This window comes from Balaenoptera physalus, assembly GCF_965194825.1.
Source record: "Balaenoptera physalus genome assembly, chromosome: 18".
In the NCBI taxonomy this organism is placed as follows: Eukaryota; Metazoa; Chordata; class Mammalia; order Artiodactyla; family Balaenopteridae; genus Balaenoptera; species Balaenoptera physalus.
The window spans coordinates 920,127-932,594 of NC_138899.1; the positions used below are offsets into that span (position 1 = coordinate 920,127).

Genomic DNA, 12,468 nt, shown 5'->3' on the forward strand with positions numbered 1-12,468 from the left:
GCCTCCCCCCAGTCCCAGCCCTGCTCAGGAAACTCTACATCTTATGGGGGAGATGGAAACGTAAACGGAAGAATTACAGGAAAATCCGGCATACGCTGTGACAGGGGAAGGAACAACTGCTTGGGGGACCAGGTGGAAATACCCGCCTGGGAGGTGACTCAAGGGAAGAGTGGATGAGGCTGATGGGACGCCGGGTTTTGAAAGAGGAACAGGAGCTCACCAGGCAGGCTAGTTAGAAAGGACGTCTGGGCAGACGGAACAGCGCCGGCAAAGGCAGGCTTGTGGCAGATGCCAGATGCAGCCACTTGCTGCCCTCGTCAGGACTGACCACTGTATTGCAATGGTCTCTAGACTGGTTGTCTTGTTTGTGTGCCACTCCCAAGTTCACTTTCAACACAGCAGCCACGGCGACCTTCCTAAACGTGCAGTTGGACTCTGATGCTCCTCTGCTTAAAATCCTCGATGGCGGCAGGCTGGGGTCTCGGTCCTACGTGGCCGGCAGGCTGAGGTCTCGGTCCTACGTGGCCGGCAGGCTGGGGTCTCGGTCCTACGTGGCCGGCAGGCTGGGGTCTCGGTCCTACGTGGCCGATAGGCTGGGGTCTAGGTCCTACGTGGCCGGCAGGCTGGGGTCTCGGTCCTACGTGGCCGGCAGGCTGGGGTCTCGGTCCTACGTGGCCGACAGGCTGCGGTCTCGGTCCTACGTGGCCGGCAGGCTGGGGTCTAGGTCCTACGTGGCCGGCAGGCTGGGGTCTCGGTCCTACGTGGCCGGCAGGCTGGGGTCTAGGTCCTACGTGGCCGGCAGGCTGGGGTCTTGGTCCTACGTGGCCGGCAGGCTGGGGTCTCGGTCCTACGTGGCCGGCAGGCTGGGGTCTAGGTCCTACGTGGCCGACAGGCTGGACCTTCCTCCCGCTGCCGGGCCCTGCCCCAAGGTGTTTGCATGTGGGGCTCCCTTCCTTAGGAAGGGCTCTGTCTGGGGTCCGACTGCCTCGGCCCAGGGCCAGCTCCCCTGGCGCACCCACCATGGTGATGACGGTGCTTTTCTCCCAGGTTTCCCTTTAAATAACAGCTTTTTTGGAGAGGCCTTCCCCAACCTTTGATCTGAAATAGGTCCCTTCCTGTAGTGTCCGGTCTGCTCCTCCCCGTCACATGTACGATGCAGCGTGTCTCCCCCACTGAGAATCTGGCGGAAAGGAGCAGGGACCACACCTGCCTCGTCCCCCGCGGGCCCCCCAGCCCCGGCGCCACGCCCCCCCCCCCACAGGAACGAGGTCGTACGGAGAATGAGTGGTCAGCCCTCGAGGAAAGACACCGCAAGACTAGTAACGTAATGACGATTCTACAATTACCAACTCCATACCAGATAATTCCTCCCCAGAGGAGGGAGAAGACGACGTAGAACAGCAGCGACCCCCAGATCACAACGTGGTTTATCCAAGTCCAGTAGTGGGTGTCCAGCGCCAGCTGAAAGAGGGAAAAGGTGACGGATGGCGGTGTTACCTGGGCAAGGCCCTGTGAGCCCCGGCAGCTGGGGGAGGAGGCCAGAAACCACGGCCTCCGAGTCTAAACACTGCCAGTAACTCTGCCCGGATCCCGGGGAGATGCTCCCACAGGGCGACTCGGGCGACGGCTCAAGGCACTGGTTGTATTTCTACCCAGGACATTGCTTTGGGATTTTCCAAGACTCAGGTTGGTAGGATTTGGGACCTCCATAATGATATTCCGGGAAGAATCTGACTTGACTTGAAAGAGAGCTAAATTTTCCACAGTACATTAATTTGTTCCAGTTAAGATGTATTTTGCTTATACTAGGGGTGGGGCAGATTGCCATTTAAAAGAAGTCTAATCCCCATCCCTTCATACAGAATAGGCTCCTTCCCTCCTTCACCTTCTGTGTAATTCTGGCCTTTGCCCCTCGGGGCCGGGGCCGAGTTGGTGGCGGGGAGAAGACCCCGGCAGGGTTAGGGTTAGGGTCACGACTCACTAGGAGGGCTGACTGTGCCCGGAGGAGGCACGTCAGGTCAGGGGATGTACCTTCAGGGTGACCGTAAACACCATCACCGTGAATACCAGCGTCCCAAAGGTCCAGTTCCCAAGCATCTGTGGAGACAAGAGTCCACGTCGTCTCCCACTAATACACATTCTCCTCCTTCGCGCTCCGCACGAGGGGCAGAGAGCACCTCCCACTGCCCCGCCTGACACTTCCAGCGCCAGAGACGCGGAGACCCCGCGACGTCGCCACAACGTGAGAGGGAGGCCGGCCGAGCCCGGCTCGCTAGGCCCCGGATCCCGCAGCAGCGCCGGGGCGGGCGGTGGTTCCCGGTGGGCGCCCCGTCCTTCCTGCACTGCTGCCCCCGGTGTTGCCCCCTCGTTGCTCCCGCAAACGGTGGCCCTGCTCACAAACTAGAGCAGGACACGCCTGAGAGCTAGAGTCACGGTCTGCACGGGGCCGAGCCCGCTCTTCCCGCGGACGAGACCTTTACCCGGTGGCCCAGCCCACGCTCGGTACAGCACGTGTCTAGCCTCTTTCACCTGTCGGCTCGGAAGGCAAACCACTGCTGGCATCGTCCTGGGAGCAGTGAGAGCAACAGCCTTGTCTCCTGCGGGCGGCATCACAGGGACGGGGCCCCGTGGGAGTCATGGAAATGGAGGAGGGGAGACACGACAGAGCTGCACCAGGGCCCGGGGCAGGTCCACGGCCAGAACCTCGGACACGCAGCGGCCCCCGGACGAGGCCCCGGCGGGATGTGGGCTCGGCCAGCGGGGAGCGCACACGTCCGCCTGGGAGACAACACGTTTCTCACCCACAGACACAGACACAAGCAAAAGGAAACACCAGCCACTTAAGAGCCTTCCTCCTGGGGACAAAGCAGCCTCTTGGACATGTTATTTTACAAGAGTTATTTTCCTTGAGATTTCTACACCGCCTAAGAGCCGACCCATTTCTGGTTGGTCGGATTCTGTGAGCTGGGCCTCTCAGAAAATGCTCCTAGTTCTTCTTTAAGAGAAAACAAAGCTTTACGTCACAAAGCATTACAAGCTGGAATAAAAATTGTTTTCCCGTATGGTTATTTTTCAACCAAAGAAACATCCCTACACGCGACTCACTTCAGGCGAGCATGTGGGCTGCAGGCCTTGGGAGGTGTTTACCGAGGCAAGAACCTACTTGCAGAATTCTAGGAGAAAAACCAAAGCGTCAGGACTTTTGCAGGAAACAGACTTAAGGACCCTCATCACTTTATTCTCCACTTCATCAGCGTAATCAAAACTGGGCTCAGATCCACAGCCACAGTGGCCCTCCCTGGAGGTGACTCTGTCCCCGAGGTGGGGGACATCTGCAGTGTCTGGGGACATCTTGGGCGAGGGGGGCTACTGGCGTCCAGCAGGCAGAGGCCAGGGGTCTGCTAACTGCACCGGGGCAGCCCTACAACCAAGAATTCCCGGCCTCACCGGCGACAGTGCCCAGGCTGGGAAACCCTCAGAAACACGGCTCTCTCTTCAATGCTTAATGCCGGGGGCAGGAAAGTTTACCTCCCTCTGAGGTGGGTTGCAGCTCGGCAGTGGCCAGCAGGTGCAGGAGGACACAGCGCCTGCTTCCTTTTCATTGGACGCTACCGTTTTTAGCCAAAAGCAAAAGGTGAAGGTGCGGTGGGGGCAGCTCTGAACCCCACGGGCACCGTCAGCTCAGCTGGACGGGCAGGAGTCCTCACAGCCCATGTGTTTGTCACCCCCGCTTGGCAGGGATTCAGAGATCTTTCGCAAAACTGTTAGATGACAGCAAATGTGGGCGTGGAACACGAGTGGCAGTGACAGGGCACCTCCAGCAGCATCGCAACCGGGGACAAAGTTCCAATCACTCAAATGGCTTCTCGTCTCTTCCCGAGAGGGGTGGGACGGTGCTTCCCAAGGCACTGCCGAGATTCCCAGCATTTGGTAGATTCTGGTGGATCTGGGATCCACGCCCAGCCCAGCAAAACACAGGGTGTGATTTTTACAGGCGAACAGCAGTAAAGCACAAGTACCTTGAATCAGATTCGGGCATTTGGGTTGGAACCCAGGCAAGGTTGCACACCTGCCCGCCTTCACCTGTGCCCTCTGCCAGCTGTCGCAGCTCACTGGGAGGTGGTCATGGTAACACCCCCGTAAGCTCCTCTCGGGTTCCTTATTTAAGGGAGCCCTCAGGTCAAGCTGAGAGTCAATGTATTATTGAATTCAATGGCCATTATTTCTATGGACTTTGGGGGTGATTCACTGGCGCTCCAATCCCCTTTCTCAAAGGGGTGTCCTGAGGGCCGGCCTTTTTCCCAAGTGATATCAGTTCCCCACCCCCCAGGAAGCCCCAGGGCTGATTTCCTAAAGTAACACGTGTCTCCGCGGAGAACGTCGTGAACTACCGGGCCTCGCTCGGAGGATGAGGAGGATTCAGTAGGAGGTCTCCAACCTCCCCCCCACCAGGTTCAAGTTTAATTCCTTCTCCTCACGCTCCGCCCTCTCTCCTCCTCCTCAGGAGCAATCTTGTAGGAAATTTTACTGCTCACAGAAGCTCTGAAACCTCGACCAGTTTAATTTTTACGTGTGAAAATATTCCACGACCAACACGTCTTGTGTTTTCTCAAGATCGCAGTCACAAGGAACATCTAGCGCGTTCGCTCCACGTGCTGGTTCGGAACCTCTGCTGAGCGCTGGTGTTCTCGTCCTCAGCCCGCTGGGGACCGCTCACGTCCCAGCTCTCTAGATGTTTCCTGGCTTCTATTACAACGCGCCCCAAACTTTCAAGCGTTCACCTAGGAATATCCCGCAGTTCAACAGTAAAACAATCATTGTCTTGTATTCTCACTGGAGAAATAATACAGCTCTTGATGTCTGTGCAGAAAATGCTCCACAAGTGAATTTCTCTTTTTCAAAAGTTATCAATGATTCAGTTGTTCTCAATAGATCCACGAACATGCCTACAGAATGATTTAGGTCTTCAGGGGTCACCTCCCAACCATCACTAGACCATGGCAGCTACAATGTCCCACCAAGAAGACACACTCGTCCTCCTTGGAAGGGGACAGCGATGACCGTTATCATCACCGAACCACCTGCTGCCCAAGACCAAGGGCATCACCAGCCCCCTGAGGCTGCCCTTGACTTACAGCTTTGTTTGCAGCTTTATCTGAATTACTACAGAACCAGCCTACAATATCATTTTTGGTTTTGTAAGTGATGCAACCCCCTTACCTGCCAAACAAGAATTTAAGAATCAATGATTCAGAGCGAGAAGGCTCTGTGCGGAGCCCCCGAGGTACCGTGGGGGTCAAGAGTCAGACCATCGACGGGGTGCACTCGCCACGCGTGGCCCTGGGGGCTCCCCACTTCCTGGTGATAAAGGTCTACCCTGGGTCCCCGCAGGTGTCCCTCCGCTTATGCTGGTCTTGCTCTCACGCCTCTACGTCTTTAGGTTGTTTATCGTCCCCCACGCGCCAGTGACCCAAGGCACAGCTGTGGACAGACGCCCAGGTCCAGCACCTCACTTGGTACGACTGTCCTGCATGCTGCCCTGACATCACCATGCATCTCGGGAGCTTTTCGTGTGACAGGGTGGGCGTGGCCTGTGCTGACTCTGTTCCCACGGGGGCCTCAGAGCTCCTGGCCCGTGAGCACAGGGCCCCAGCCAACTGGCGTTTTTTCTACCTCGCTCTCCCTTCCTGCCATCGTTTCAGATTCTAACCAACACTTCTGTCCCATAACAGCTGAGCAAAGGCACAGAGGTGGCGGGCGGGGGAGGGATGGTACGTAACCGTCTCATGGGAAAGACCCCTTCTAGACGCTGGGATCCAGGTTCCATGGTGGCTCAGGGCACCCTCAGAGTGAGTAGCAGAGAAACAGGAAACGGCAGAAGCCCTTGGCTCACGGGAAGGGCCTCAAGGCACCCGGGCCTGCAGCTCCGACCACAGCAGCGGCAGGAGGAGATGCGGCCCAGCCTCGCGCCGGGAAGGCCCCCCCGGCCTGCACCCGAGGCCACTCGGGCGACCAGCACCTGTGTCCAGGGTGCATGTCCCCTCCCTGCTCACACCCGCCTTCTCGTGGGCTTGCAGAGCAGGGCCAACCATGTCACCGCGTGACGTGAGCGTCAAGCAATTCAGCAGCCGTGTGGTCTAAAACACACGCCCTGGGTTTGAGCTCTAATCCCCTGACCTTGTACAGTATTCATCTGTCTGAACTTCCATTTCCTCGGCTTTAACACCGTGAAACTGTCCGACTGAAGGAGCGACAGTGGTGAGCGAGGGTGACGCCTGCAGAAGCGACTCACTGCCTGGATCCTGGGACCACGGATGCTCGGGACGCGAAGTCTGAGCTCTTTAAGGTACGTGTGAGGTGCTCACTTAAAGCTGGGCCCGCAAGGAAATCGCACTAAAGATGCAGAAGAGCGAGCAGTAAGACAGCTCGACTCAGCTACTGATACATGGCCTGGTGACACCTGGGAACTATTCTACTAAAACTAAGACGAAGAGTAAATTCTTGAAAAATGTAAAGATTTTAGAAAAGTGCAATAAGGCTTTGAAAAATCCTCAAGACCAATTTAGGAAAAATTGGTTTAAGTTATAATGAGAGATAACAGCACCTTTCAGTCACAAGGAAAAACAAACAGACAAATCGATGGGCAAACACACAGCAAGACTCTGAACTTCAGGCCAACCACACGGAGGGACAAATGGGCAGAGAGGTGTCCCATCAAACAGGACATGCAGTAAACCTCTGTTCACAAGCTCCCCTTCTTTACGTGGACCCTGGGACATCAGGCCAGAAGCAGGACGCCGGGCCCCGGGCCTCTCGATATTCTCCAGGTGGGGATGGAGGTCGGCCACGGTCAAAGCAGCATTCCCGCCGGCCTCGCATGCTTGTGTGTCTTCCTACTTACTTAGGTCAAGGGAAGTCTAAACAGATCAAGTCCACTTAGAAACATCACTGACCCCGCTGGCGGTCCCCAACATGGAAATCCAGGGAGTAACCTCAGCAACAGTGACCCAAGTGGACACACACGTCTCTGGGACGACCCCAGTCCTACAGACATGGGGCAGCAACTAACAGCGTTTCTACCGACAAAGCACACAGAGGGAGTCACGTTGGAAAATATTTTCGAGAAATATTTTATTTATAATGCACTCCAAAAACACAAAGGACACACCCACAGATTTCTTACCATGTGTGTGTTGGTGGTCACTATCTGAGAGTGGGAAGGAAGCCATGGCAAAAAGAAAAAAGCAAGATACAAATAAAACAACCCCTAGAAATTATGCAAAAAACCAGAGAGCTGAATGTCTCCCAGGAAACTGTAAATCTACTCGTTGCGAAGGAAACAGATACTTAAGGACGTGAACAAACACTACAATGGATTAAATACTAAATTATTTCCTATATTTAATAAGCCACGTCTCAATGATCGAATTGAACCACTAGATATATAGTTAATGGTGAATAAGTTACAGAACTAAAGCCTAGAACCCCTCAGGAAGGGTGTCCCTACAGTCGGCAGAACTCTGCCATCATGTCCCTTCCGTCCAGCTTGGGGGCAGACACCCAGACACGGTCCCCACGGGCTGTGCTGAGACTGCGCTGACCTGGGATCGTGCTGGATTCAAGCTCTATCCCCAAAGAATCCCAGAGCCACGTTGACACGACCCAGTTCCGTACTAACCTGTCCGTTGCTGGTCACGGTTGTGTTTTCAAACATGAAGTAAGCACCGAAGAAAAACACCAGAGCATCGAACACGCCTAAGAACGTCCAGTAAATGAACACCCGCCAGCGGAGGAGAGCATTCTTGGCGATGTCTCTGGGGGAGGCAAAGGGTGGGAACCTGTGATCGCGTCCACGCACACGCACCCACTCAGCCCCCACTGTGTCCACCGGCCCTGCGGGCGCCGTTCTCATCCGGGGCCCCTGACTCGCAGAGAGCCCTGAGGTGTCAGAGCTGCAGGGACAGGAGGAGGAGGGCCCCTGGAGGGGGCGGGGCCCCTACTGACACCCGCTCAGCCAAGCCCCGAAGAGCGGATCCTGGAGAAGCCCGGCTGCGAGCACGGGGTTCCTGGTCTCCCGCCTGGGGTCACCCCGCACAGCGTGTCCACGTCACGGCCAGACCCCCATCTCCACCTGTCGACTGGCCGGCACACGCTCTGAATGCACAGAGCCTGTGGGATGCCAGGTGGGCCTCACGACTGACCACGCCCCCGAGTCACACCTGATGCTCTGCGGCTCCTCCAGCCACACGGCCTGTCACTTCACTCAACACCACACCTGGTCCCAGAAGGGCCCTGGGACAGCTTGTAGCACAAAGCTGTTGTAACCGAAACCATCACGGTCAAAGCACAGTTAGAAGGGAGCAAACACGCTGAGGTGTGAGGGGCGACGTCCCCAGCTGACACAGTGGGAAGGACCAACAGACATTAAGTTTGAGCTTCCTGGGAGCAAAAGCAAAATGTTCTCCAGACTTTGCATTTTACTACATAGGGATATTCCTGAACAATTTGTTTGAATATTTTATTTCTCAAAGTGGACTGTTATATCACTACAGGAAGAAAGATGGCAGTGCTCACACTTCTGCTTCTGACAGTAGGAACACAGGGACACGCTGGCATCCACTAATGACAAGACCGCGGGCCTCCGGGACCAGGCTGCACATTTCGTGATAGGACTTCCTACACCTGTTAGTTTAGTTCAGTAAGACAGAGAAGCTGCAGGATTCCCTCCGGGTGTGTGTCTAAAATGGTGTGTGTTCTCCTATTTCCTTAGACTTATTCCTGTATCATTAAATGCACGTGACAAACGCAGAGCTTGCTTTTTTTATCACCTACAGGGATTATTTTGGACCCCAACACTTCAAGACCCCTTAATGGCTAATGATTCTGATGAAGGCCGTGGGGCTGGCGAGGTGTCTTGACTGTGTGGGCACAGGCCTCACGCACATGAAAAGCCTGCACAGAATTAAGTGCACACACACACGTGTGCACACGAATGAGGACCAGTACAACTGAGAAAACTCCAGTAAGACGGCTGGGCGTGTCGCATTGTTGCCCTGCTTGTGACCCTGTCCTGCGGTTCTGCAGGATGGTCTGTCAGATGTTACCACTGGGGAAATTGGATAAAACCTCACAGAATCTCTCTACTATTTCTTACAACCACATGTGCATCTAAAATGTTCTGAAAATAACACGTTTAATTTACAAAGCCACAATAAACAGTGACACATTGAATCGGTCAGAGATCCTGGGGTGCAGTTCTAAAATAGCAGAAAAATCTTTTCCTTGTTATTAAAAATACTTTTTAGCAGAAGAGAGTACCCTGAGATCAGCTATGTTAACTTTTCTCTTTTCTCACTGAATGGAACCTATTTGGACCTGCAAGGATCGTTTAGGCCATAAATCCACTGGGGTCACAAGGGGATAGAAACTCTCACCCCAAGTTCTTTCATAACCATTGAAAAACACGGTGAAATACAAACTGGCTTAACGTGTACATTTCAAACGCAACATAAATCCTCTGTCTGAATTTGGAGTATATTCACTTAAATTACATTGCTTCCTGCTTGAAGAATCTCCTGTGGAAGCAAGTGTGTCAGCTGACCCTGAATCGTCTGGTTTTTAAGTACTTCAACCAAGTGTTATCTGGATTCGCGGTAGGGCTGCCCGGTCCTTCTCCGTGTCTACAGCGGCTGTCTGCCTGAGGTACCTGTAGAGGGCAGGGTCCCTCTTGAGCGTGTCCATGGCGACGTGCTGCTCCAACAGGCTGTACAGCAGGATGGGGAGGGAGGTGAAGCTGATGTTGTACAGCGTCAGGTAGGCAGTGTCGTACAGGGTCTGCAGGACCGAAAAGCCACGTGAAAACAGCACCCGGGCATCTTGACAAGATTTCCGGATAATTTGTTTCAATGTGCATATGTAGTTTTCATTTACAAAGGCCCACAAACATGAGCATTCTAAAATGCACACAGAGCCATTTTTTCTACAGATACAGAAGGACAAGGACATTTTTCAAAGTGTCATGATGTCGACTAGTCTGGATTAAAATCACAGCGGACCCACCCGGTCCTGCCATTCCAAACCTGCAACAACAGAAAGTTGCATAAAAGTTTGCAATTCTGATCGCCACCTCCAAGCTTCGATTTTCCCTGGTCCTGGATGCTTTAGATGAAAGCAGATCAGCGACGGAACGGGGGTCATCTGGCCTGCATGCCCTGCCGTCCACCCTCCGCCCACCACAGACACATGCGGGGAAGCGGGATAAGGCTCAGGTGAGCTCGACCTCAGGCCTCAGGACTCACCTGTTGTGAAAACCCACAGAAGAACTGGTATAAAAACTGAGGGAAAATGAAGCAGACATTCTGAAAGACAAGTCACACGCCTGTTAATCAAGGGCACATTGTAAGGTGTCACCTTTCTATCCAGTCACAGAGCTTGGCCACGTGACACACTCTACCTGGGCAAAGTGCCCCACATTCTCCAGCAAGACGGGCAATGGCTCTAAAACTCTTTGCTCATCTCAGGGGCTCCCACAGTGCACACAGGACCATTCTGGTCACCCTGAGATCAGACAGACTCAAGGGAAACTTGTGGCAGACAAATGAGGAGGCAACGTCCGTGTCAGTACAGACAGGAAAGAATGCAACCGCATTAAAGAAGAAGAAACTACTTCAGGGAGCTATAAAAGAATGCCCCTTCCTCAAGCGTTTTACAGCCCGTATCTCACTGGTTCCACATTCAGTTTTGAGACTGTGCGAAGAGAGCTGGGCGTTTGCTCCCGTGGTCCTACGATTACCCCCTCCTTTCTGACAGTCACTTCCATCCACGGACAAATCAGCCCTGTAGCCTCGGGGCATCGTGACAGGCGAGCCATCGGTCACATGCTCTGAGACGGTGAGAGGGGAAAGGAAAGCCTTCCTACCTTATAAAAGAAGTACTGCACAAGCTCAGATATTCGAATGTAGTAAAAGTGCCCATGAACAAGCAGCATCTTCTTTAAATGCTTAAATTTCGGTATCGCGTAGTCACTGTTCCGTGCAGCCTGGCGACCTTCCTTCCCAACGATGCCTACAAGAAGGGAGCGAGTGTGCTGAGTAAAGCCCTTCTCAGCGCCACGCAGGCGGACACGGACACAGGCAAAACGGGGCGAGGTGGAACCGTGACTGTCGGATTTCCAGTCACGAACGCTCTGTGTCACAGACAGTGTCCTGAACGTGTGTCTGAATTCTATGGCCCTGCCTTGGCTGTGTCCTTTCTCGTCCAGCTGCGTGATAAACCCGGGTTACCAAGAGGCGCAGGGAAGCAGAACCGAGGGGCTTACCTATGCCCACGTGGGCCTCTAGGATCATGCTGACGTCATTGGCGCCGTCACCAATCGCTAAAGTGATAGGGCGCTCTTTTGAAAATTTGATTAACTTAACAATCTGGAAAAGAAGTAAGTGCAGATTTTATCGTCTCTGTTGTATTTTTGCAAAGGTCATTCACTAACTAGGCAGAAACGACAAAGATGTAAAGTTAGCCAAGGAAAAATGAAACAACTATGTGCTTAAAGTGAATTATTTACTATATGCAGTCTATTTTATCCACTTAGGATAAAATCTTTTTCACGTCAAAAGTGAAACACACTTAAGCAAAAGCAGCTAAGAAATGACTGTAGTAAGACGAGCTGAGCAGGCTGGTGGGCAAACAGGATGGAGAGTGAAATCCAGGAAGTCATTTGCAGGGGCTGCTCCACTCCTTATGTAAACGTGGGGGGAAACAGATTTAAATATACGGGGGGGAATGTGAACGCTGCATTCCGTTAGAAGATACTGCTATTTCAAGCTATCTGGTTTCAAGCATCTATTTTTTAAAATAAGCTGTTCATTTACTTTTCAAATTTGTCATGTGTGCAAAACCAAATCTGACAACTCAATGCAATGAATAATTTCCAAATTTTTAATCTGTTTCTTTACAGTCTTTTTTTCCTATTTATGTGCCTAAGTATAAGGTTCTACGATGTAAGACTGAAAAGATGAGGAAAAAATGTGTGGATTGTCTTCTTGTTTCAAGACTGAGACACTAATTGGTATTAAAGTTTGCAAAAGTCAGTTAAGAACCTAAAAGGAATACCAAGTAACATGTGAAGACCAAACGACACCCTTAGTTCTGTTCTGGACATCACTATACGAGGTTTACTCAGAGTCACACACTTAAGAGGGACAGTCGGGAATAAAACCATTTTTATCCCAAATACAATGTACATGAATTCTTGAGTCTGCTTCTCTTCACTGAGAATCACCCCAGGGCGATGCTGGTGTTTTATGCTTAGTGACACTGTCACGTGGCAGATCAGTGCAGCACGCATGCAAGGATGCTAAAAATGACCCCTTTGCACGTGGTGTTCAGTATTTTACCTTAAGCACTAGATCAGTCTGAGAAGCTGACAGTTTCCTTCACGAGCAACTCAAGAGAAACTGATCTCCCTTATCT

At 52.9% G+C, this 12,468-nt stretch overlaps 1 protein-coding gene across 9 annotated transcripts in view; it reads right to left on the reverse strand.

The window, feature by feature from the left end:
• The window catches only part of ATP11A (ATPase phospholipid transporting 11A), a 125,867-nt gene that overhangs the window by 9,271 nt on the left and 104,128 nt on the right, over positions 1-12,468 (reverse strand). For 8 of the 9 annotated variants that reach the window (XR_014256150.1, XR_014256151.1, XM_082434972.1 and 5 more), the window contains 7 exons: positions 11,318-11,420; positions 10,919-11,064; positions 10,299-10,358; positions 9,707-9,834; positions 7,679-7,814; positions 2,032-2,097; positions 1,358-1,461 (listed from right to left, as the gene is read on the reverse strand). Coding sequence is in view for 7 of the 9 variants with exons in the window: in XM_082434972.1 (XP_082291098.1) it covers positions 1,358-1,461; positions 2,032-2,097; positions 7,679-7,814; positions 9,707-9,834; positions 10,299-10,358; positions 10,919-11,064; positions 11,318-11,420 (743 nt within the window). In the remaining 2 variants the exon portion in view is untranslated. Of the gene's footprint in view, positions 1-1,357; positions 1,462-2,031; positions 2,098-7,114; positions 7,208-7,678; positions 7,815-9,706; positions 9,835-10,298; positions 10,359-10,918; positions 11,065-11,317; positions 11,421-12,468 lie in introns of those variants that run through there. The other variant, XM_082434973.1, reaches the window with a different exon arrangement.